The sequence below is a fragment of the Solanum pennellii genome, chromosome 6 (assembly GCF_001406875.1).
Source record: "Solanum pennellii chromosome 6, SPENNV200".
Lineage (NCBI taxonomy): Eukaryota > Viridiplantae > Streptophyta > Magnoliopsida > Solanales > Solanaceae > Solanum > Solanum pennellii.
In genome coordinates this window covers 56,081,853-56,104,592 of record NC_028642.1, presented here as the reverse complement: position 1 = coordinate 56,104,592, position 22,740 = coordinate 56,081,853, and the positions used below count along the sequence as shown (strand labels likewise).

General features: G+C 36.5%; 2 protein-coding genes across 9 annotated transcripts; both read right to left on the bottom strand.

Annotated features, from left to right (window-relative positions):
* Nucleotides 1-128: 128 nt before the first annotated feature.
* Nucleotides 129-12,642, bottom strand: LOC107023329 (la-related protein 1A). Its single transcript, XM_015223988.2, has 14 exons — nucleotides 12,162-12,642; nucleotides 10,459-10,999; nucleotides 10,010-10,172; nucleotides 9,537-9,627; nucleotides 9,206-9,277; nucleotides 8,203-8,636; nucleotides 7,313-7,382; nucleotides 4,180-4,284; nucleotides 3,762-4,102; nucleotides 3,438-3,581; nucleotides 3,212-3,275; nucleotides 2,252-2,397; nucleotides 1,932-2,036; nucleotides 129-702 (listed from the first exon to the last, which is right to left on the bottom strand). The coding sequence occupies exons 1-14, from the start codon at nucleotides 12,417-12,419 to the stop codon at nucleotides 546-548; spliced, it is 2,691 nt and encodes an 896-aa protein (XP_015079474.1). The 5' UTR covers nucleotides 12,420-12,642; the 3' UTR covers nucleotides 129-545.
* A 997-nt stretch (nucleotides 12,643-13,639) lies between these two features.
* On the bottom strand, nucleotides 13,640-22,400 carry LOC107023176 (protein argonaute 4-like). Of its 8 annotated transcripts, none has more exons than XM_015223775.2 (23): nucleotides 22,213-22,400; nucleotides 19,208-19,447; nucleotides 18,904-19,109; nucleotides 18,584-18,820; nucleotides 18,273-18,409; nucleotides 18,098-18,195; nucleotides 17,925-18,022; nucleotides 17,630-17,798; nucleotides 17,429-17,545; nucleotides 17,244-17,351; nucleotides 17,096-17,158; nucleotides 16,803-16,916; nucleotides 16,561-16,726; nucleotides 16,362-16,474; nucleotides 16,121-16,258; nucleotides 15,912-16,042; nucleotides 15,320-15,385; nucleotides 14,889-14,952; nucleotides 14,689-14,800; nucleotides 14,538-14,611; nucleotides 14,356-14,450; nucleotides 14,222-14,253; nucleotides 13,640-14,139 (listed from the first exon to the last, which is right to left on the bottom strand). In XM_015223775.2, exons 2-23 carry the CDS (start codon nucleotides 19,433-19,435, stop codon nucleotides 13,964-13,966), a joined length of 2,742 nt encoding a protein of 913 aa, XP_015079261.1. In that variant the 5' UTR covers nucleotides 19,436-19,447; nucleotides 22,213-22,400; the 3' UTR covers nucleotides 13,640-13,963. The 8 variants fall into 8 exon arrangements, with proteins under 8 accessions (XP_015079261.1, XP_027773528.1, XP_015079259.1 ...); XM_027917727.1 differs by having other exon boundaries at nucleotides 19,208-19,444; XM_015223773.2 differs by lacking the exon at nucleotides 22,213-22,400 and adding an exon at nucleotides 22,120-22,146.
* Between the last annotated feature and the right edge of the window lie 340 nt (nucleotides 22,401-22,740).

Sequence of the window (22,740 nt, the reverse complement as noted above, 5' to 3'; positions counted from 1 at the left end):
ACAAAGAAATCGAAATTAATCATTCGATGTCTACTTCTCTTCCCTCTTCAGTTCCTATAAAATTTGTTACTTAAGACTCTCTCAAGTAACAAACTAACTATACCTTGACTACCCATGACAATCATAAGGACGTTAAGCAAGTAAGCAAGCAAATGGAAGTACACACAAAGAAAGGACAACAAAATGGAGTTTAAAAAGGTCTCAATTATCTCCAAATTCTAAAACTAGTTTTTTTTTTTTTTGGTAGTTTTACATTTTTATTTTTTTTTCATTTTTATTTTGTTTTCAACTTCCTCCTATATGTACACCTTATAATCCTAAGATGAAAGTACAAAAAGGCACAAGGTTCCATCCATCCCCTCATGGTAAAATTTTAGCTCAACCTCGGAGGTAAAAATTAACCAACCTCACAGAAGCTCTATATACAAAATTTTTGCCTTGATCATCTCAGAATGCTAATTCGGCAACTTGAGCTCATTGTATGGACTGTAAGGCATCAAAATTCGCTGACAGACGGTTCAATGAAGCTGAGAATCACACGTTGGTTAGTGACCGTCCTCCTTCGTGCTTGCACTGGCACCTCCTCTGGCATGTTTAAAGTCATCTAAATTTCGGAACTCTTCTCTGAGTAGTCTATCCAGTTCTGGAAGCTTCTTCAAAGGTGCTCTCTGACCTCGTTGCTGACGAAAATGGTGAAAGGCCCTTCCAGAATGATTGCAGTAAGATCATGTTAGTAAGAGCACAAAAATACTTCCAATACAAAATCTAGGTATCAACAAAAGCAAAGTTAATGTGTACATATTATCTCTAAATCAGCCCGTCCGCAACACCTTCCCCGAAATACCCGAGTTTTTCGTTTTAACAAAGGGAAAAGGTGGTCGGATGCACTATATGCCCCATTCGTGTACATGGGGAACCCTCCCCACTTTTTATTCAATAGTCACTCAGAACTAAAGTCCACTATAAGGTATATGTTTTGTTTTACTTGAGTCAGAAGTGCTCATGGTTCAATTGGTCTCAAGTTCATTATTGAAGGTTATGATCACTAGCTTCTTCATTTGCAACTTAGGTTACAGGTATATGTTGGTTTCAGTAACACACTTCATTTGCAGCAGTAACCTAAGTTGCGCGGACGCTTAAGCAAGCAAGCAATAGTCACTCATAACTACAGTCCACTATTAAGGTATATGTTGGTTTCAGTAAGGGATTCTTTCAAAGTCCCTTACTGCTGTGAGAGAGGGAGATCCCTTGAAGTTTTGCCCATGGCGCAAAAGAAGGGGTCAAAAGTTCGAGATCATCAATTTCCAAGGTCATTGGTGTAATTTCCTGTGTGATAGATCAACAAGAGCTTCACAACCAGGAGGTCCTCTAAAGAAGGCAGCAAAAATTGATCATGGCATGTTACCATGATGCTTCTGCTGACATCCTTAGGCACATGGACTTTGAAAGAATACCGAAGCTGTGGGGGTCCCAGGGGAGGAGAACGAGAGAAGAAAAAGAAGATCAAAATGCAAAAGAAGAAACTACAGGAACTTGGAAGGGAAAAAAGAAAAGCAAACAAAATCAAGCCTGAAAGAAACGATTCAAAGTAAACTCTTCCATTCGTGTTACAGTTGGCTATAAATAACGCTGTATTCAGAAACCATTTTTTAAGGGAGCATTGCCTCACTAAATTTAAGAGATTAAAAAAACACAGAACATGGATCACTGAATGAAGTGAATTTAAAATTGGAAAGGCAAGTAATCAGAGGTTTAAAATGATTCAGAAAACATAGACAATTACTATAAAAGAGCATCCTATCTACATGATACCTTAATTCCCAGTGTTTTGATCCTTCAATGTCAATCGGAGTTTCATAGTTTTCAAAAAAAAAAAAAAAAGAGGAAATGACACGGAAACGAGAACTTTCAAACAAGGTAAGGTATATTACCAGTACTTCTCAAGGCCGTAAAGGTTTCCCCTATTGTAGGTGTCAAGCGTCAATCTCTCAAAGTCGTCATAAAGTTCCTCTCTAAATTCCTTTTCCAAACCATAACTGAAACACAAACACAGTATAATGAGCAGTCAAATAAGTAAGTCAGAAGGAAAAGGCAACTGACTGCTGAAAAGAAGAGTAACTGTTGAAGTTGCATCACATGGAGGTGGATCTAGAAAAGAACAGCTGAAGGGTTTAAAAGTAAAAGGGAAAACAAAACATGTCATATTTCTTCCCTTCTTTCCATGCAAGTCACTATGGCATGTAAACACTACCTATAAAATCTAAATAGGCACTCCATCCCATAGTTATAATTAGCAGCTGCATCTTCTTGAGCCATCTTTTGGAACTCATTGTACATAGAACGTACGAACATGTTTCGCAGAAAATACGACCAAAACCTGTACAGTGTATTCATTTCCTGCATGTCAAAAGATAAGAACCTTTAGAGAAAATTAATATATGCAATTTAGCACACAAGAAAACGGCCAAATGAGCAGTATATGGACAAATAGATGCATCATACATGTATATATGCATAGACAGAGATGAGTTAGAAACCTCTCATTATGAGTTCAGCCAATTGGTTAGTAAGAATATTGCTCATTTATAAAGTTTGTAAGCATTCATGTGATTCCTTTCAAGCAATACAAGGTTTGCAAATTCAAGAGAACTGTTCTTTTTGTACAGATCTATTTTAAAATTGGATCTACCATCAAACAGTACCTTTTAGGTAAAGAACAGTACTACTTGTGAAGATTTGCTTCATAAGTGGGTTTTAAACAAAGAGTACCTTCTAGGTACTGGAAAATTTGTTTTTCTTCATGAGGGCACTGGAAATTTTCTGTGTGTCAATACTTGGATAAATTTCTCAGCGACCTAATGTTAGATCTAGTAATATTTTGTTACTATCTTGGTGCAGCAATAATAAGATGAGTTTTGACTGGTCAAAACAAAAACCTCAAGGAAGTCAAAAAATCATGAAACAAATTTCACATTATACATAAAGAGATTAGTCATCTTTATTTTCATATCCCACCCCTGAAATGAACTTGCAGAATAAGAGTGATAAATTCCTCACATTTTATGCCCTTATACAAGAAGCAATTCACTGTTATTAAATTTAATATATTTCCTCTTTGTTTCCTTTCTGTAATCCTCAAGGAGACGGTGATGCTATTATGGAACTAGTACATAAAACACAAGCCAATGCAGAACAAAAATTAAGTAGGCACCTCACTGCAACCAATTCCAAGTTTCTTGCGATCAGTCAGACAGCGCTTATGATACTTCTTGTACCTAAAAGATGGAAAATCCAAAACCAACGTTCAGGAGCGAAAAGAGATGCACAAGGAATATATGTATAAGTCAGTGCACATGCAGACCCGCGCATGAACAGATGCATGCACTTGATACAAAATGCATAGAACACCAACTCCTTATGAAAGTAAATCTACTCACAGCTGCTGTGTAAAACCATTTTCTTGTAGCAGCTTGTGACTTGGATGCTGGAAGGGTGGAAATGGTTTAGGCATGGAACCAACTGGCGGACTATTACTAGCAAGATTGCTGTGCGGAGAGGCACTCAACTTTGAAGGCCTAGACCTGTAAACAGAAGTTCAGGTAACTAAGTTATTGTGTAACAACCCAGAACTGTTTTCACAATGTCCCTAATAATCATATATTCATAGACTTGCATTTGCTCTTTGACAAAATAATTAAATAATCTCAAACATATTACAATACACAACTACATTAGAACAGCACCAGGGATCCAGAACATACACATGACTGTCAGGAGGTGTAGAACCAAAGAAAAACCCAACTGAATCGCTAGGTGGACTTTCAGATATTGCTCCTACACTGTTCCAAGAAACCCCATGATTCCGGTAATTTCCAGAAAACAGCCGCTGCTTATGTATTGGATGTGGCTTAGCAAATCCTTTGTTTTGCTTTCTCCGAGAGTTGGAACTTCCAGGACCTTCAGTGTTTTTTCCTCCAGAAGAATGATCGGCATACTTTGATTTGGATAAAGCAGCACCAGTACCAAAAGACCTACTGATGTCATCTCTAGGATCATTATTGGAGTTGTTAGATCTATGACTGGATCGTGTAGCTTTAAGCTCCTGGAAGATGAGAGATCAATATAATACTGTATTAAGTTGAATAGGGAAAGAATGACCTTATTAAAGCAACCACCAACCTGCTCATAGAAGTAGAGACCATCATTTATTGCAGAAGCAAGCTCCGTAGATATTGGTTTTGATTCTTTTCCAACAGTTCCAGATACCTGAGATGCCCGAGTGTTCTGTAGAAAATCCACACAGATGAGGTAATTAGCCTAATTAACACTCAAAGCCCATAGTGTAGCAGAAATAAAAGAGGCAATAGAAGTCTTGTTTATTTTTGGATATGAAAAAAAAGGCTGTTTAAGCACAACAGCTCATTTTTCCACATGCTTTCAAAGCTGCATCAGTTGCAGTATCTTAGCTTTTCCATGAATTTGGCCAAAACTTTTGTCTATAGGGCAACTGATTTTGGAACTTGTTGAATCTTGATGGTACAAACTATCCTAGTCATGCAAGTTAAAGGCTGGCAGATGAAAGACTTGTAAGGAACACAAAGAGAGAATCTAAGGAAAGCATCAGCTTTTACACACCAACCCCAGCTGTCAATAACAAGGCTGCAAATTACAATTACCTTTCTAAAAACAAAAATATGAAGTGACGCATCTAGTGAAATCCCAATAAAATCCCATATTGACTACAGGAGTCCAGCTTCGGAAGCATAGGAATCCTAAACACTATTCCAAATGTACACTCAAAAAAGAAGGGCTCATATATAATTAGCTACTGCTTGGTGCCTTAGAGAAATTAACTAATTACCTACTGAGAAAATAGAATAGCTAATTAGCTAATGCCTAGTGACTAAAATAAGGAAATAAATTAATGGCAATTTTAATTGAATAAGTAAAGTGACATGGCAAATTCAATTATTAAATTAATAAACTGAAAAAAACACAAAGAAATAAAAGCTGAAGAAGAAGAAATAAGAGAAGACAAAAACGGGGATTTATACGCACTACGCAGCAATATACGCAACGAAGAAGAAAGAACGGGAAAAAAACAGTCTGCTATATACGCAGCATCGAGACAACACTGCTTGTGATTACTAACACAATTTAGTAACTTCTTTTTATTTTTATAATGGTGTCGGTTAAGTAGCTTGGCCCATCTCGACTAATCTACCGAGTACATTCTAGCTCCCACCTGCACAAGTATTGGTTAACTTTACCCACACCAATACCTAAGAACCCATATAGCATAGCCTCAATTGCAATTGTACATTGGCTCCCAAGGTTGTTACCCAAATCTTTGACCGCTTGGCCACCCCCTTGGAGCTTACACTATGTAATAACTAACAATGACGACAAAAAGTTATTTTCAAGTTTGGTGTATTTTTCTAATAGTTATTTGTGGTTCATATATAGAAACAAACTTCTGCATAGGCGGGAACCTGTGGCTGTCCATTCACATCCTTTTGAAAACTTCCTCCTAACTGATTTATTTGGAATGCAAATATTCCATTAAAAGCAAAGCATTTATAGGATGTTGGTCCGTTATTGACATAACATCAATTGCTATATAACTTGAAAATCCCTTCTCATTCTTGAGCTTAATCATCAGATTGTGTGTCGGAAGGGGAACAAGACATTTCTTTTCATATTGATTCTACATAGTCTGTGCAGTCAAAGTGCAAGGGACTACAACCTAAAACCAATTTATTGCTACATCAAGTCTGCTTGAGCAAGTTTCCTGTTACTTTGTGGGGTAATGCTGCAAGCCTCTTCTTAGGTATCGATCCACTGGCAGATCTTCAGCGAGACCAGGAGTTCCTATTTATTTTATTTTTTTCAATTGAATTTCCAGTTTAGCTCAAGGCACCCCTAGTCCTCTTATTTATGTTTTTCAGTACAAAAACTAATTTTTCTTATAATATGAATAAGTAGGTATCTCAGGCATCTTACTGACAAATACGTTATCTAATTAATAATTAGTAAGTTATAATCACTCAACTGCAGTTAATGCATGTCCACTATGTTATGGTCCCCGTATATGGATCTGGTTATGGGGCGTTGTAGTGTGAAATCTAATGTTTTCTTTTGTACGACCTATGGTGCTGGTTCGTTAAGAGAGAACCTACAACCTCTTGAGTTTGAAGTACTCAAAAACTTGAATAATTTTTCTGCTTATATTTTCACAGTCACCAGATAGTTTAAATACAATACTTGTAAAATAACTACCCCTAGAAACTAGGGCATGACTTCCTAACTTAACTAGAATTAAAGACTGCACTATTACAAGACTGCACTATTACAGGAAAATAACTGCATTATTACAGGAAAATAACTGTTACTAAAGAGAAATTACTGCATAACTATTGGATAACTAGGGAGTGGTAACACACCACTGATGTGGTCAAGTACCTGAGGACCTGGATTGTCAATGTACAAAATGAGGCATACACATTAATTAGGAAAGCACCTGAGGCAGGAGGCCCCACATTTTCAAAGTACAAAACAAGGCATAGGCATTAATTAGGAAATGAAATAAAGGGTTGAACTATATAGTTCAAATCCCATAAATTCTTTCACAACTAGATTGGCACAAAGTATTGAATAGGATCCTCTTGTAATTGCATAATCAGAATATCAGCTGGACCCAAAGGGAAAGACTGCCAGTAAGAATGCCCACATGTCTGTAAATTCTTCCCCAAAATTGAAATACTTGTTACTAGAACTATAAACCAAGGAAAAAATATAATACGATTTGTGGCATGTCGTGAAAGTAATACAATGTAAATTCTATGTCAATTCATCGGTTAAAAGAATCAAATATTCAATCTCCCATTTTTCGCATCCAGAAACTAATATCACCAGGATCATACAAGACCTGATTGTACCTGTAACATAAAATAGGAGTCTATCCTTCAGTTGTTAATGCATGTAGTAGAACTCTTAGGGATCGTTTGGTGTGAGGGATACAGATAAATAGTGATGGGATAAGAAAATAGTGATTGGAAAAAAATTTTGTATCTTGTTTGGTTACCATGTTCGTAATAACTTATCCCACCATTGACCATTTATATCATAGTGATGGATAAGTTATCACAAGATAGCTATCCTGGGATAACTTCTTCCCAACCAAACGACCCCTAAGGAGTAAGCTTGACATAAGACAAGTGAAGTCTAAACACGTGACAACAAATTCAAAGAAAAAAATATCTTCGGAAACTGAATTCACCCAAATAGAAGACATGGAAAGCTATTTTCTTACCCGAGTTACAATGACAAGTTTCTCAATAGCCTCATCATTAACGTACATCTCGTCATCTTCTTCCTCAACTCTTCATGAAGCAACACCACCAAGATTTAACAATATAGTCAGCAATATTGAACCAATAAGAGATATTTGATCATACAAAATCTGTCCTCACAGTATGATTTGGTTGTTCCATGTGGAGTTAACAGATGAATCAAGTAACACTGATAGCAATTACCATAAATTCTTTTCTTTTTTGAGAGATGGCAAGTATTATTGATATCAAATCTAGCATAAGAAAGAACAGTAGTTACATCCAAAAGAAGAAACAAAAAAGAAGAGTCTAACCTGGTTATCTACACAAAAGATTCTATGAATTGTAACAGGGACCACAAAAGAAAAGAATTTTTAACCTATTTCGGGCAAGCAGATGACTTCCTACCAGCTATAGTAAGAAGATCAAGGTCCAAAAGCTATATATTTTTTGAAGATGCCCACAGGCATAACCAGTCTCCTTCAGATACATACCAAATCTCAATTTATGGAAGCAAATCAAGTATATAAGTATCGCTATATGATTTTTTGAGGGGGCAAATGTTTAACATGCATATAAAACAGGTTTTTTACCTTGACCTTACTAGCAAACACGAGACAACTATAATATTAACCAAATTGGTTAGATTCTGGGAGGAAAGAGATGTTCAAATTTGCAGTGTACAAGTAAATGAAGCATCATATGACCAAATTGCATTAGATAAGCTGAACAGCAACATATGTAAACAGCAGTGCCAGTCTTCAGCATATCTTTGTGTAGAAACAAGCCAGCTATGAAGAAAAACCAAGAGAAATTCTAACAAATTCAGATAAGAAAATAAGCAAAACAAAGTTACAGAAATCATCTATACCTTCCACTCAAAGAGGACTGGTCCTTTTTATTTTCAAGCTCCATCTCTTCATCAAGCATAAATGTGCTCGAGAAATCATTAGATAAGTCGTCTACATTCTCTTCTACAACATTTGATGCCATAACCATTCTTGCATCACCACTTCCTTTGTCAACTCTGTGAGTTGGACCATGGAATCCAGATTTCTTCCTACTGGTTTCTGCTTTACTAAACACTGATACTTTTTTAGCATGTTTCTCTAATGATGCAAGCTCACCTACACGATTTTCTTGGGAAAATCTGACTTGAAGTCCATCCTCTTTATTTTCATTGACCTCATCCTTCTTTATAATCTTCCCCACTGAGTGTTCCACCGGGGTCAAAGGGGATGATTTCTGATCAGCACTAGCTGAAACCCACTTTGACCATTCATCACGTCTTCTCAACTTGTCTCCCTGCAGAAATTAAGCAAACAACACATTAACAAATGAGGACAAAGGGACAGAAGTATTTAATGTAGAAGGCAAAGAAAAACATAAATCTACTGATAGGCTAACTCCAAAACTCTCTCTACTAGCAAATTGCTAAATTAGTCTCGATATATTTACCCAAGTTGCAAATTTGTTATGATGGCGTGAAGTCAGTAGGAAAGGAAAGACCAGGAAGGGGGAATCGGAGCAGCAAATAAGAAGGAAAACCAAGCAGGGAAACCTACAAGTTGAACTTACCTTTCTGTTTCTTTTGTTTCGTCTTTGCTTTACTTTTTGTTTATTTTCTTCTTTACTTATCCTGTCTGAATTTCTTTACTTCATTTTTACCTTACGTGGAGGTCTTAGTCTGCCCAACAGTACACCAAGGGACCATTTTGGAAGCAATTAAAAGATGTTTAGGATACAATACAAACAGCTTAGTAAGAGAAAATTGGAACATATATGTAAAAATTAGTTGGGAAATTTACTTTTTTTCATGCCAAAAGGAAAGGAAAGAGACAATGGGGTACTCAAGCAAAGGGAAAGAATTTTACCTTTACTTCAACAGTGCTTGAAGCCTGCAATGCATCAATGATAAATGCTATATCTGTACTCATTTTTTTAACCTGAAGCAGAAATGGGAAAAAGAATATCTGCAATCAGAGCTATTTCATTTCACAGAAAGGATAAATGCTTAAATGTGTCAGACAATGTAAAAGACGAGAATGAAATGGACCAAATCCAAGTTTAACACATGAAAAACTAACGGATTCAGTCTCAAAAAACAAAACTAACGGACTTTAATATTTTTTTGAAAAAAACACTGCATCCTATCAGACACTCTAGCATAAATGAGAGTGTTTCTGAGAAGTTTTGAGATTATACCCTTTTGAACTCAGCGATACTAGAGATTGGAACCCAACCTTGATCGTCCATTAAGGTAAGCAAGAAGCGATCATTCTGCAAATTCTGATCACTGCCAACGCAAAAGATACATATTTTTTATATCAATCTACAGTAGTCAAAAAAATCTAGGACAATTGCTGAAAAAGTAATTAACCCACAAGAGCTGTATCTATGCAACAATACTTCTTTTTTGATTGGTCTATGCAACTATACTTCTTGAAATATAAATCCACTAAAGAGTGGGATCATCCTCATTATGAACTTCAATATGTTATTTTAAGGAGTGTCCATGAAAAGGTCACCTACTATTATTCCTGCCCTACAAGATTACAACTGTAACTATACAATACCATTGAAGATGCAAAGAGTACCACAATCATGGAATAATACATCTATTAAAGTAAACATTAAGACAACCAACAGAAATAGAACTTTTATCTTGATGTGATCACCTGAAATAGTATTCAATTTGCTTCAATATGCTCTCTCTCAAAGCTAATGCAGGTGATGATGGAGTAGAGGCTCCAGAGCTAACAGAATGTGGGACAAAGAAAGGTGGGTAAGGCACTCTTACAGGAGTGGGAGAAGGAAGAAAATATATAGCTCCTGGATGACCTGTAAAATAGTCAGTAGTCATTCACTTTTAAAAACAAATCAAATAAACAATTAATTACACTGATAGAGATGAACTGTTAAGGAGAAGGGGTAACAGTTGATAAGGTCAATATTAGCGCCATCAGCAAACCACCATTAAAAGAGAGGGAGAAATAGGAGCGGTACAACTTAAAGGTAAAAAGCCAGGGACATCAAGCTACTTTTGATGGTAATTGCCATATGCCAATATTGTATTTTTAAGAATAATGAGGTCACTTATTCAAGAAATTAGTTATGCAAAACTTACCAGGGAAATTTGCACCATCCATGTAGCCCGGGGCTGGACCAAAATATGGAGGTCTTAGGAAAGGCCTTAGCCCCATACTTTGTTGCAGCTGAATGTCATCTTTAGAACCCACAGATCGCTGATTAGACAAGCTTGAACTAAACTGGCTACCTCGTTCTTGTGTATTAGGTCTTCCTCTGTAGAATTTGGCATCATGGTCATTTGGATCCCCTCGTGATGGGGGGCGAAACCCACCATTTATAGGGGGTACAAAAGCTTGAGATGCAGCATCACCATCGGACCTAGCCACGTGACCTTCAGCTCCTGAGAAAGACCCTCGAGGGGGCTGGTATGCATACCCTGGAAGAGGAATATGTGGCATAGGTACCATACTTTGATAAAAAGGAGGGAATCCTGATTGGTGGTAAGCCAAGGGCACAGGAAATGATGGCACACCATTTTGGTTGTGCCTATGCACTGGTCTTTGTTGAACTGCGGATGATGACTTATTTGAAGACTTGGCACTAGAAGACCCATGGAATTTTAGCTGCTCACCTCGGACCTACAAGACAACATATCATCAAATATATTTCATGGTAATACATCCTAGTTTATGGTAGTAGCGAATAAATCCATCCGCAGAGGTGTAATGACGGACAAAGTTGCCATATCAAGAACCTATTTGAATGTGCCAGATATGATGCAGTATCTTGCAAAGTTATAAAGACAAAGTATTACTTCGACACACAATCAACAGACATAGAACAATGACTAATCAGTTTTGACATTTAAGCTGAAACAGATGGAAGAAAAGCACACTACAAAAACATCAAAAATCTCAAAAATTATGACAACTAAAAGAACTACATCTTAATCGCACGCTACATGGATCAGCTACACGAGACCACAATATCTATTCGGGTGACTGTTTCTGCAGCAGTACACTTCTTCTCTAGCAATTGTTCGGCAATACTACACCTTTTTTTGGTAACCAATTTGGTGACATCTCTCAGCTTTCTAGTGACAATTCCAGCGGCAACGAGCCTCTTTCCAATAATCGTTTCGATAGCACCAGTCCTATTCCGACCAGCATTCTGCCATTTTTTGCAGCAAAAACTTTCATGAACAACAATGCCACCTCTTATAGTAGATGCTCCAGCAACACTGGCTCTTCAGATAATTCAGCCAGTTACTTTTCAACTTCCCAAATAAACATTTAAAATGCTTGCCGCCCTGAACTTGGAAGGTGCGCTCAAAATGTCAAGAGAATCATTCAGAATGTTGTATCTTTCAGAACTCATTCACTTCCAGACATTCTCTGGTATAGAACAATATTACTGACATCAAAATGATGCAAACCTAATTCCTTATGAAATATTAAATTTTATTATTCCCTTTCGCAGTAAATTGAAAATTTTTGTTATTATATCAAACAATTTAAGTGTGTAAAATATTAAATACTAGTTCTGTCCCAAACAATGATATAGTCAGATTATCTTCATTCCATATCTTCCCTTCTTTCTCCATGTATATATACAATCAAAGATACACTTAAAAATGGCGTCTTTATAGTTCAAAAACCAACTAGGTAAACAACTCATCACATATACCCACAGATATTTTTCCCCTTTACACAACAATCGCAAATCAATACAAACAACGAATAAAAAAAATTAAAAAAAGAGTACTTTAAATCTAATGTAATTAAAAAAAATCAAACTAACCTTGTCAGAAGCAACATTGCGGCAGCCAATCTCCTGCTGCGGCGGAATTGACGGCAACTTAGCGGCGGAACTAGAATCACCAGACTTAATCATCTGCTGAGCATCAGCAAGTGCCGGCCAGGAATCAGAATCATCATCCCCTGACGACGCAGAACCCTTATCCGCCGGCACCGTCGCCGGCGCCGGAGTCTTCCACGGCGACTTTGGAGGCTCAATCACCTCCTTCTGATCATCTCCAGTACTCTCATTTTCCGCCATAGTCAGCAACTTCTATATATAAATATATAAATTCAAATTAGTGATACTCCGATGAAGAAAAGGCGAAAACGGCGGAGGTTTACAGTGGTGTGTGGTGGCTGAGAGAGAGATACTACTAGGGTTGATGAGTGTTTCAGACAAAGAGACAAAATATTGAATGTTGTCAAACAGTGACAGATTCACTCTATGCACTATATTTATACTTCTAACACAAAGTTCGTTTAATTCCGTCTATTTTTATTCGTTCACTATTCACTCACACATCCTTATTAATAGTAATTGGGATAACTTACCTCGGAATTGAAGTATTATCATTATCGCATTTATCCAAACATAACTTATTCTCCAACGAAATGACTCTTTGAAGGACAAGAGATAAGATTAAAGTTTTACGATAAGTATAATTAATTTCATCCTTTTAAACTACACAGAAAAATAATTTTAGCTAATAACAAGGATAAATGAGTGGTAAACTTTTTTTTTTCATTTTTTCAAATTAAATACTAGTAAAAGTGGATTTTAGTTTAAATTTAAATATAATAGAAAAGTAAAAAATGAATAAATTGAGTAGTAAATATTTGTTTTGGTCTCAAAATAATTATCGCTCTCTTTAAAATTCAAGACAAAAGTATTACATCCAAGTTCCAACTACACATTCTACATTAAAAAGCTAATTTTTCTAAATAGGGTTCAACTTTTCAAAAATATCTAATAAATAATAATATTTAAGTAGATTTTATTTTATATTAATTTTTTTTTAATAGATGTGAAATGAGGTAAAATGGATTTATTTTGATTGAAAAAATATAGGTATTCCTGATTTTAGCTACAAAAGAGATACGATTGGACTAATTCAGACTATAAAAAATTTATAGATATCCTCACTATTATTCTGGAAAATTTTAGGGACTGTTATCCAATTTTTATTTGCTTACCTTCAAATTATTATTTTTTTGAAATAACGAAAAAGTCGCTTAAATTTTGCATAAAAATTATTTTTCAAAATACTATTTTTTGCCAACAGGGATGTGGTTAAGAGTGTGTTTATTCAGTATACAAGAAAATACTTTTTGTTTTTTTTAGTTTAGTTGGTTGAAAAAAATATTTTTCCTAAAAGAATGAGTTCTTTAAAAACGAGGAAAATAACTTCCCTAATAAAAGCGGGGGAAAAACAAGTTCTACATATTTTTTTGAAAAAGGTTACAACAAATGATAGCATATGATTTTTAGAAGCCTACAAAGATTCCAGCATTGACATTTACATATAAAAAAGCATAATTGATGCATAGTCACACCACCAGGTTAATCTCTATGCATTTTACAGATACATAGCAAAATTGTTCCGGAGAACAGAAGCGCGAAAAATATGCATGAGACCTGAATATGGCAACAGACCTAGTACTGTACCAAATAACTAAGAAGTTTTGGGAGGTCACTAGGACAAGGTTCGTACTGCGAGTGCTGTCAAACTAGAGCTATTTACAGAAACCATTTGTCTAGAGCATACATTAACCGCGTAGAGTAAAACAGGAGGCGCACAGGCCTCAACAGAAGAACATGGAGCTAGCAACGTTCTCCTGAAGACGGGGCAATTGAGGAACAGTAACTGGACCGGCATTAGTCAGACCACCATGGCTTGACGATGTCTCTGATGCATCCTCGAATTTCATCCATTGACCCACCTGTGTGGCGGCCAAATGGGCATAACTTATCGGAGCCACTGCATAGAATGTGGAAAAGAAAGTGAGGGCGCAAGCAAAAGGAAAATATAACAGAACTTATACAAATATGCTTATATTTACCAATGGATATAGCAGTAGTGCTTCTTTGGTACCTGCAAGAAGTGTGTATAACAATCAGAATGACTGCAACTGCTATGATTTAAAAGTTCAAAACTCCGGCCAGCCACGAAGAATCCAATTTATGCAATACTTACACATAGGACAGATTATGAACAAGTTCTTGAAGTTCATCAGGTGAGAAACCAACTTCATCCAACAACACATGGTAATGTGTAGGTCGAGTCGTACCCTACAACAATATCCAAGTAAACATCATATGATATAAACATTACACTAAACTTCAACGAAATGGCACAAAACAGAACAACTAACTCACAATCATTCCAGCATGGGCACACAGATAGAAGTCATTGTTCCTTGGATGACAAACTTTGTTATCTATAATTGTCCCTGCAAAAAAATCTGTGTAAACGAATTGATCCAGTGCTTTCGTTACAACTATAATTCGCTGCCACTTCTATTATTACCTGGTGGAACATTATCAGGAGATCCAGACTGGAAAAACTTTGTATGATGATTTTTCTGAGCAACAATGATAACAAACTTGGGGGACCACTTTTCATCTAGAAAATTGCAGGCCTACATGGATAGAACAGATGAGTTAGCACGAGAATCTCTAGTATTATCCAAATTATATATTAAGACAGCGTTTATCGGAGTGCAGAACCTCAATGAGCTGGTCCAGTTCTATGTTTAGAACTTGATTAAATTGAGATTCACTGACACCATCCCTGACATTTTCAAAAGGGGCCAATAGCAAAACCGTCAAAGAAGTGTCAAAGTTCACTGCTACGTGACAATGTTAGGCAGGTGGAACACACGGTAGTGGTATTAACAACAAACGATAGAACAAGAGAAATATCAACAGCTACTCCTCATGCCCAAGAGTTGGGTCAGCTACATGAATCCTCTTAAACAAGAGATAAAAAATGGCAGAAAATGAGGTAGAACCATAAAAACTCACCAATGTCATGCTCAATAAAAATTTCTGAAGATTTAGACATTCATCATAAGCGTAGTGTCAATAAAAGAGCAATAGCACTTAGAATGAATATAATTTGCTGAAAGCAAAATGGTGAACAGGCTGGGTTAGATCACCTGAATACTATAATGTGCTCAGGCTTCCTTTTCCCGGAACTCACATAAAAATCTAGCAAAAGTTCCCTGCATTATAAAATTTAAGTATTATCAGTAAGTTAATTCTGGGAAACCAAACAGAATTGTAAAAGAAACCTGCAAACCATTAGGGAATTAGTTTTAAACCATAAGAAATAGCAGCAAACCATTGGAAAGTGAAAACGAACTTTAAAATGCATAATATACTGATTAGAAAGATGTGCTATCAGCTGGGTATTCCAGAATGGATTATACAGAAAATCACGGAACCAGTGGTATTTGATTGAGGAGCTCATTCGGCATGAAGAAACTCAATCCATACTAACAAAGTATTAAGGCATCACAATTGTGGTGAAGCAACTCCCTCAAGAGTCAAAATACAAAATGTAAATATCACCACAAAAATAAATTCATCTCTAGTGCAGCTAAAGCGACTCAAAGATCAAAATTTATATGTTAGAAAGCATAGCATACTCTATCATATAAGATTAAGTTCTGAACGGCCGACGTTAATTCACCCTGGCCCAATAGAAAACAATCCAAGAGAAAGTTAAACCTACAAAACCAAACTCACCTCATAATCCCATCATCATCAGTGTCTGAAACTTTTTTAAATATGTTATCAATCATCTCCACTTTAGGAGATTGAGTGCGCACTGAAGCTCTATAGCGAGATATTGACGGCCACTGCCTTGAACTCACAACCTGACAAAGCAATCGTATAAAATGAAATTCTTTGAAAAATTGGGTATAAAGGTAAGCAACGTCAATGAAAGAACCTACTGCAGCAATTGATGGGACATCAGACTGGCCGGGAGAGCCATGTGATACGTCCATTCCAAGAATCATGGTGGGGACCTTAGATACCATGGGGATGGAAGGAGAAACCTCCGCAGCTAACATAGAATTTAAACCACCGAGCTGCCAACAGAAATTGTGATGTTTAAGACTGATCCAGGAAATGACGGAAGAAAGTAAGGTGCCAGGATGATAGCACTGAACCACATGCGCAGAGAACTCTCACCTTAGCATTGATCTTAAGGAGAAGGTTTGTGAGATACTGATCATTAACTCTTCCAGGAGCCAAGCATTGAGTTACTATACCATGATCAGCCAGATTTTTTCGCTTCCATGGACCTTCAAGTTTCATCAGTCAATTGTTTTAGTAATTAGTACTTATGAGATAAGCTTAGTGGTCAACAGAACAAGCAAATCGGACTAACCATATATGTCACAGTTTTTCCTCTCAGGAAGAAGACAGAGAAGAAACTTCGGGGCACCAGGAAGTTTTGACTGGATCTCTTCAAACATTTTGTCAACTCTGACAACAGGTGGAGCCCTTCTAAGCTGTGGAGACTCTTCAAACACTTCAAATGGAGCTTCCACACTCTGTAACGTTAAAACAGGAATAATGAAATCGTCCTTCCTACTCAGTTTTTAAGTATCAGAAGTTGATAAAACATACAATTCCCTTCGTCTCTCCAAGTCTTGTCAAATCTCTGACTAGGCCACGGACATCACAGCGAGCAGAAAAGTTCACAACAGCCCAACGCTCTACCTTTGCTGGCTCAAAGAATCTCTGCCAGAATAGATGAAATGAAAAAAACTCAAAGCACATCTTAACAACCACTACACAGCAATACCAAGCTAGCATGTCAGCATACGATTTCAAAGCCAACATCATCTTAAATGAGATTATGAGATGAACCCCATAGATACTGGCGGAAAAATCATATGTGAAGAAGAGTTCAACTATACCTTATTATTAAAGTTCCACCTTCCATTTCGGGTGAAAAGGTCATCTCCATTTCCAGCCTTCAACTGCCACATAACGAATATATTACCTCAAATTCACTACATAAAGACTCAAAAATATAGCTAAAAGAAGTTATAATAGATAGCATACCTTAGGAGCAGGCAGTACACGCCCGTCAACCTGGGTGAAGTTGCTACTGATTGAGACACCAGAAGAACGAAGCAGAGGCTCAGCATCATAATTGTTGATTTTGAGAGCCTTCCACAATCCAGTAGGAAATTAGTTAAGTATAACTAGAGCAAGCAAAAGATTATGTTAGGATAGAAGAGACCTACATTGCTCAAAATTTGCATTCTCTCCTGAGGCTTTTGCCTGGACTTCTCCACCAAGGAAGCCCTCTGAAAGGTGGACAAGGCTTTTGTGTACCTTTGCAATGAGACCAAAGTGCAGAGCTGTAACATTCAACAAAAGAATTCAAAACTGCATGAACAAAAGACAGTACATAAAAATGATTAACTTTAACTCAATATGTTTACCTCAATGGGGAAATAGGTAGGACGTTTAGGCTTTCCAACATTGAGGCACGGCAAATCAGCAGAATATCGCAAGTCTATGTTACGATGATTAACAAAGTAATCATAAACAGTCACTTCTGAAGTTTGCACTTCACCATCCTCATCTTTGCTCCTCTGCTTTAGAGTAAACCTAAAAATGTCAAGAGAATAAAATGAGCATTGCTCCATTACATTATAACAAATCAATGTTGACCATCCTGCACAAGTGCGTGTTAGTTGAGCCAAGGTAGAAATAACTAGATCATTGCTAGCATACATCTGCTCACGACAAGGTTTTTCGCTCAATCCAGTTATTTTGAATTCTTGGTTAGCGGGAGCAGTCTTAACTCGCAGGTTCTTCAACACGCGTTTTGCCTGATCAAGTGTAGAGAATCCATTGCTTAGGAAATGATTATACAAAAAGATAAATAATCAAATATATAAGCACACCTTCGCCCAATCAAGTGAAAAGGGATCTTTTGCATTTTGGTTCGCTATCAGAAAGTCGACCACAGGCCCAGGTTGGATTATCATAGTGGTAGACACGTCTGTGATCAAGGAAACCACAACATATGGATCTCATTTCATTTGAGATAAGTATGAAACATGAAAGATAGATATTTACCAATGTTCAATGACAATCCCGACTGGGTGGTTCGAAAACTTGAATGGAACCCTCGGCAGCCAAGAACACCACCGCCAACATCAGCAAAGTTCTTAGGGTCATTATGGAAAAAGGATTGACGAACAAGTAAACAACCCCTAATATAAGAATAGTCATTATGTAACAATCAAGAGAGGCACAAAAATACTTGTGTAGTCATAGACACATAACTATTGACGAACAAGTAAACAACCCCTAATATAAGAAAAGTCATTATGTACCAATCAAGAGGCGCACAAAAATGCTTCTGTAGTAATAGACACATAACTTACTGTTTTGCAGCATGCTGCCTTAAAATTATATCCAAAACTCGCAAGGCTTCTTGAGAGTTCTCAGACTCTTGACCTCGCAAAGCATTTGCAATCGCCTGCATTGGAATCTTGGCAGCAAAGCTAATCTCCACCTTATAAGTTTTAGATTGGTATGGCCGCCTTAATCTTTTCCTATCAGTTTCATTAGGAGGGCTTCCATGTCTGCCAGGGCTGGAGTTGCCATTGGTCCCGTTGTTCCTGTATATAAGGTGGTAAAAAGAGTCAAACAACCAAAATAAGAACTAGGGAACACATTAAACTAAGCCACTCTGAGAACCAACCGATTAGATGTTATGTCATCTAGTACAACCGTGAACTCTAGTTTATTTCTAGGTAGTGAACCGATGGTGAACAAACTCTTCTCCCCATCATATGCAAAATCCTTCCCAGCCAATTCTGTATCATATGTTTCATGCACTCTATCCAGAACTTTTCTGCCAATTCCTTTTCCCTCGACAGGTCGACTGTCCTCATAAAATAAGGCAACCTGTTATCAGATATTGTTAAAAATGGCATGGAGTTACATGATTGTATTGAGAAGAGAAAAGATAGGAGCATATCAAGGAGAGGTATGTGAAAACATACACTGTAATGAAAGAAGTGTCCATCAACATTAGACACGTTCACTTTAAAGTGATTGGTAAGGATCGGAATCTTTTGTCCCTTGCTTCCAAGGCCACGCCTTGCCATGGGAACACGTAAAACCTTCTTCTTCACTGGCTCTGGTTCAGCTTGTGCTGGAGAGAAATTAAGTGGAACAGGGGGAGGAGGAGGCAGAGCCTCTGTGGATCCACCATTCTCTTCTTCAGCCATTACCACAATCTTCTGTAAAGAAGATCACAAGTTTCAAAAGATCCTCAGAAAAACTGGAAAAAAAGTATGCAAAGATCTTTTCTAGGCAAAAAAATGCACTTAGGAAGCAGTCAATAAAAGAAACTAAATGCAGACAACTACTAATCACTTCCAGTCTTTGATCTAGTTTTAGACAAGTAATAACACATGAGATGACAATTCAAAAGGTAATAATGCATAATGAAACGCAAGTGAATTAACACCAAAAACATCTAGGATTGAAAAGACCCAAAATGCAGTATCCAACAATGAGGTCATAACTAAAACAGTAACTCACTTTACAAATGAGTGCATGCAAATTGGTGAGTGCTAAGCCATGTATATTGGCCAGATTTTTTCACTAGAAGCCAAAAAAAAAAAAGAGAAGGTAACAAAATGTCAAAATACCCACATGCTATACATAAAGAAAACACCAAACTTAGCACAAAATAAGTCTTCTTCAGCTTACTGGTTTTAAAAACAACATTTCAAGTGAAACAGCCTTGACCACCACAAAGCCCAGAACTTCCACTAGAAGCACAAAAAAAGGGGGGAAAACATATCCCAGATAGCATTTCAAAAACAGATACCCACATGCTATAATTCAAGAAAAACACCAAACTTAGTACAGAATAAGAAGTCTACTTCAGCTTACTGGTTTTGAAAACAGCCTTCAACAAGCCCAGAACTTTCACTAGAAGCACCAAAAAAAGGGAACTTTTCACTATAATCACAAATAACATTTCAAGCATAGTAAACAAAAACCCACATGCTTTACTTTAAGAAAACACCAAACTTAGCTCAAAATAAATCAAGTTAAAAGGCCTTCAAACACCACAAAGATCAGAATTTTTCACTATAATCACAAAAAAAGAGGGGTAAAAAACAAACCCCAGACAACCACATCCAAATTATTACACAAATGACGAAATACACACGCTTTACTTCAAGAAAACACCAAAGTTAGCTCAAAATAAGTCCTCTTTAGCTTACTGATTTTTTCTTTAGAAAAAAGTCAATTTTAAAAGCCTTCAACACCAGAAATCCCAGAACTTTTCACTATAATCACAAAAAAGGGGGGTAAAAACAAACCGCAGATAGCATTTCAACCACATTCAAGAACTACATGGAAAACAAATTACCAACATGCTATACTTCAAGAAAACACCAAACTTAGCTCAAAAAAAGTCTTCTTCAGCTAACTGGGTCTGAAAAATATGTCAAATTAAACAGCCTTCAACACCACAAAATCGGAACTTTTGACTGTAAAAGAAAAAGAGGGGTAAAGCAAACCCCAGACAACCACATCCAAATAATTACACGAATGACAAAATACCCACATGCTTTACTTCAAGAAGACACCAAAGTCAGCTCAAAGTAAGTCATCTTCAGCTTACTTGTTTAAAAACAATGTTAAAATCAAACAGCCTTCAACACCACAAACCCCTAAACTTTCCACCAGAAGAAGAAAGAAAGAGGGGAAAACAAACCCCAGGTAGAATTTCAACTACATTTAAAGAGCTACACATATAACAAAATACCCACATGCAATAATTCAAGAAAACACCAAACTTTGCTCAAAACAGTTTTGAAAATGTGTCAAAGTTATAAAGCCTTCAAACACCACAAAGCACTCAACTTTTCACCAGAAGCACAAACAGAGGGTTAAAAACCAAACTCCAGATGGCATTTCGACCACATTCAAATGACTACACAGATAACCAAAAATCCACATGCAATACTTCAAGAAAACACCAAACTTAGCTCAAAATAAGTCTACTTCAGCTTACTAGGTTCGAAAAATACATCATGTTAAAAGCCTTCAAACACCTCAATGACCAGAACTTTTCACTATAACCACACGAAAGAGAGAGAAAACAAACCTCAGACAGCATTTCAACCACATTACACTATTAGACAACAAATCCACATGCTATACTTCAACAGAACACCAAACTTAACACAAAATAAGTCTTCTTCAGCGTACGAGATTTGAAATATAAGTCAACTCAAGAAAGCCTCCAAACACCACAAAGACCAGAACTTTTAACTATAACCACAAAAAAGACAGGTAAAAAACAAACCTCAGGTAGAATTTCAACCACATTACAGTGTTAAACAAAATACCACATGCTATACTTCAAGAAAACACCAAAAATATAAGTCTTCTTGAGCTTACTAGGTTTTGAAAAAATACATCAAGTTAAAAAGCCTTCAAAGACCAGAACTTACTATAACCACAAAAAAAGAGGTAAAAAACAAACCCCAGATAGCATTTCAACCACATTACACAGTTAAACCAAAAAACCACATGCTATATACTTCAAGAGAACACCAAATTTAACTCAAAATAAGTCTCTTTCAGCTTTCTGGGTTTGAAAAATAAGTCAACTTAAAAAGCCTTCAAACACCACAAAGACCAAAACTTTCCACTATAACCACATAAACAGAGGTAAAAAACAAACCCCAGATAGCATTTCAACCACATTACACAGTTAAACCAAAAAACCACATGCTATATACTTCAAGAAAACACCAAATTTAACTCAAAATAAGTCTTCTTCAGTTTTCTGGGTTTGAAAAATAAGTCAACTTAAAAATCCTTCAAACAACACAAAGACCAAAACTTTCCACTATAACCACATAAAGAGAGGTAAAAGACAAACCCCAGATAGCATTTCAACCACATTACACAGTTAAACAAAAAACCAACATGCCATACTTCAAGAAAACACCAAATTTAGTCAAAACTACCATACCTAAAAGCTCAAAAATGGCGGATGAAGAAACAGAGTGAAGAGGTGAAACCCTAATGTACGACAAAAGAGAAAAGAAAAGAGTGAGGTTGTAGTTGAACTAGATAGTGACAGCAGCTAGTGCACCTAAAAACATTAACAACTGTAACTAATCACTCTCTTTGATCTCCACGTGTCCCTTCGTTACAATCTATGTTCTCTTCAAACTGTTTTTTCTTTTGTGGATATGAGGAAAATCCAATACAAGGGCATAATAGTCTTCTTACAGCTTTGTTTAGCAGTCACTTTCTGATTTATATATCCACTTGTTCACTTAATTTTATTATTTTTAAAATATATATTTATTTTTTTGAAGTGCAATAAACAGTTCTTATTTATAAATTACATTAAATATTTCATCATCGTAACGGACATAAAATATCAAAAATGAAACGTGAGTTTAATGAAAAGTACCGATTTATAATGAATTTTAAATTTCAAAAATTTTCAAGAATTTAAATAATAATAACAAACTTTTTGGTAATACAGTGG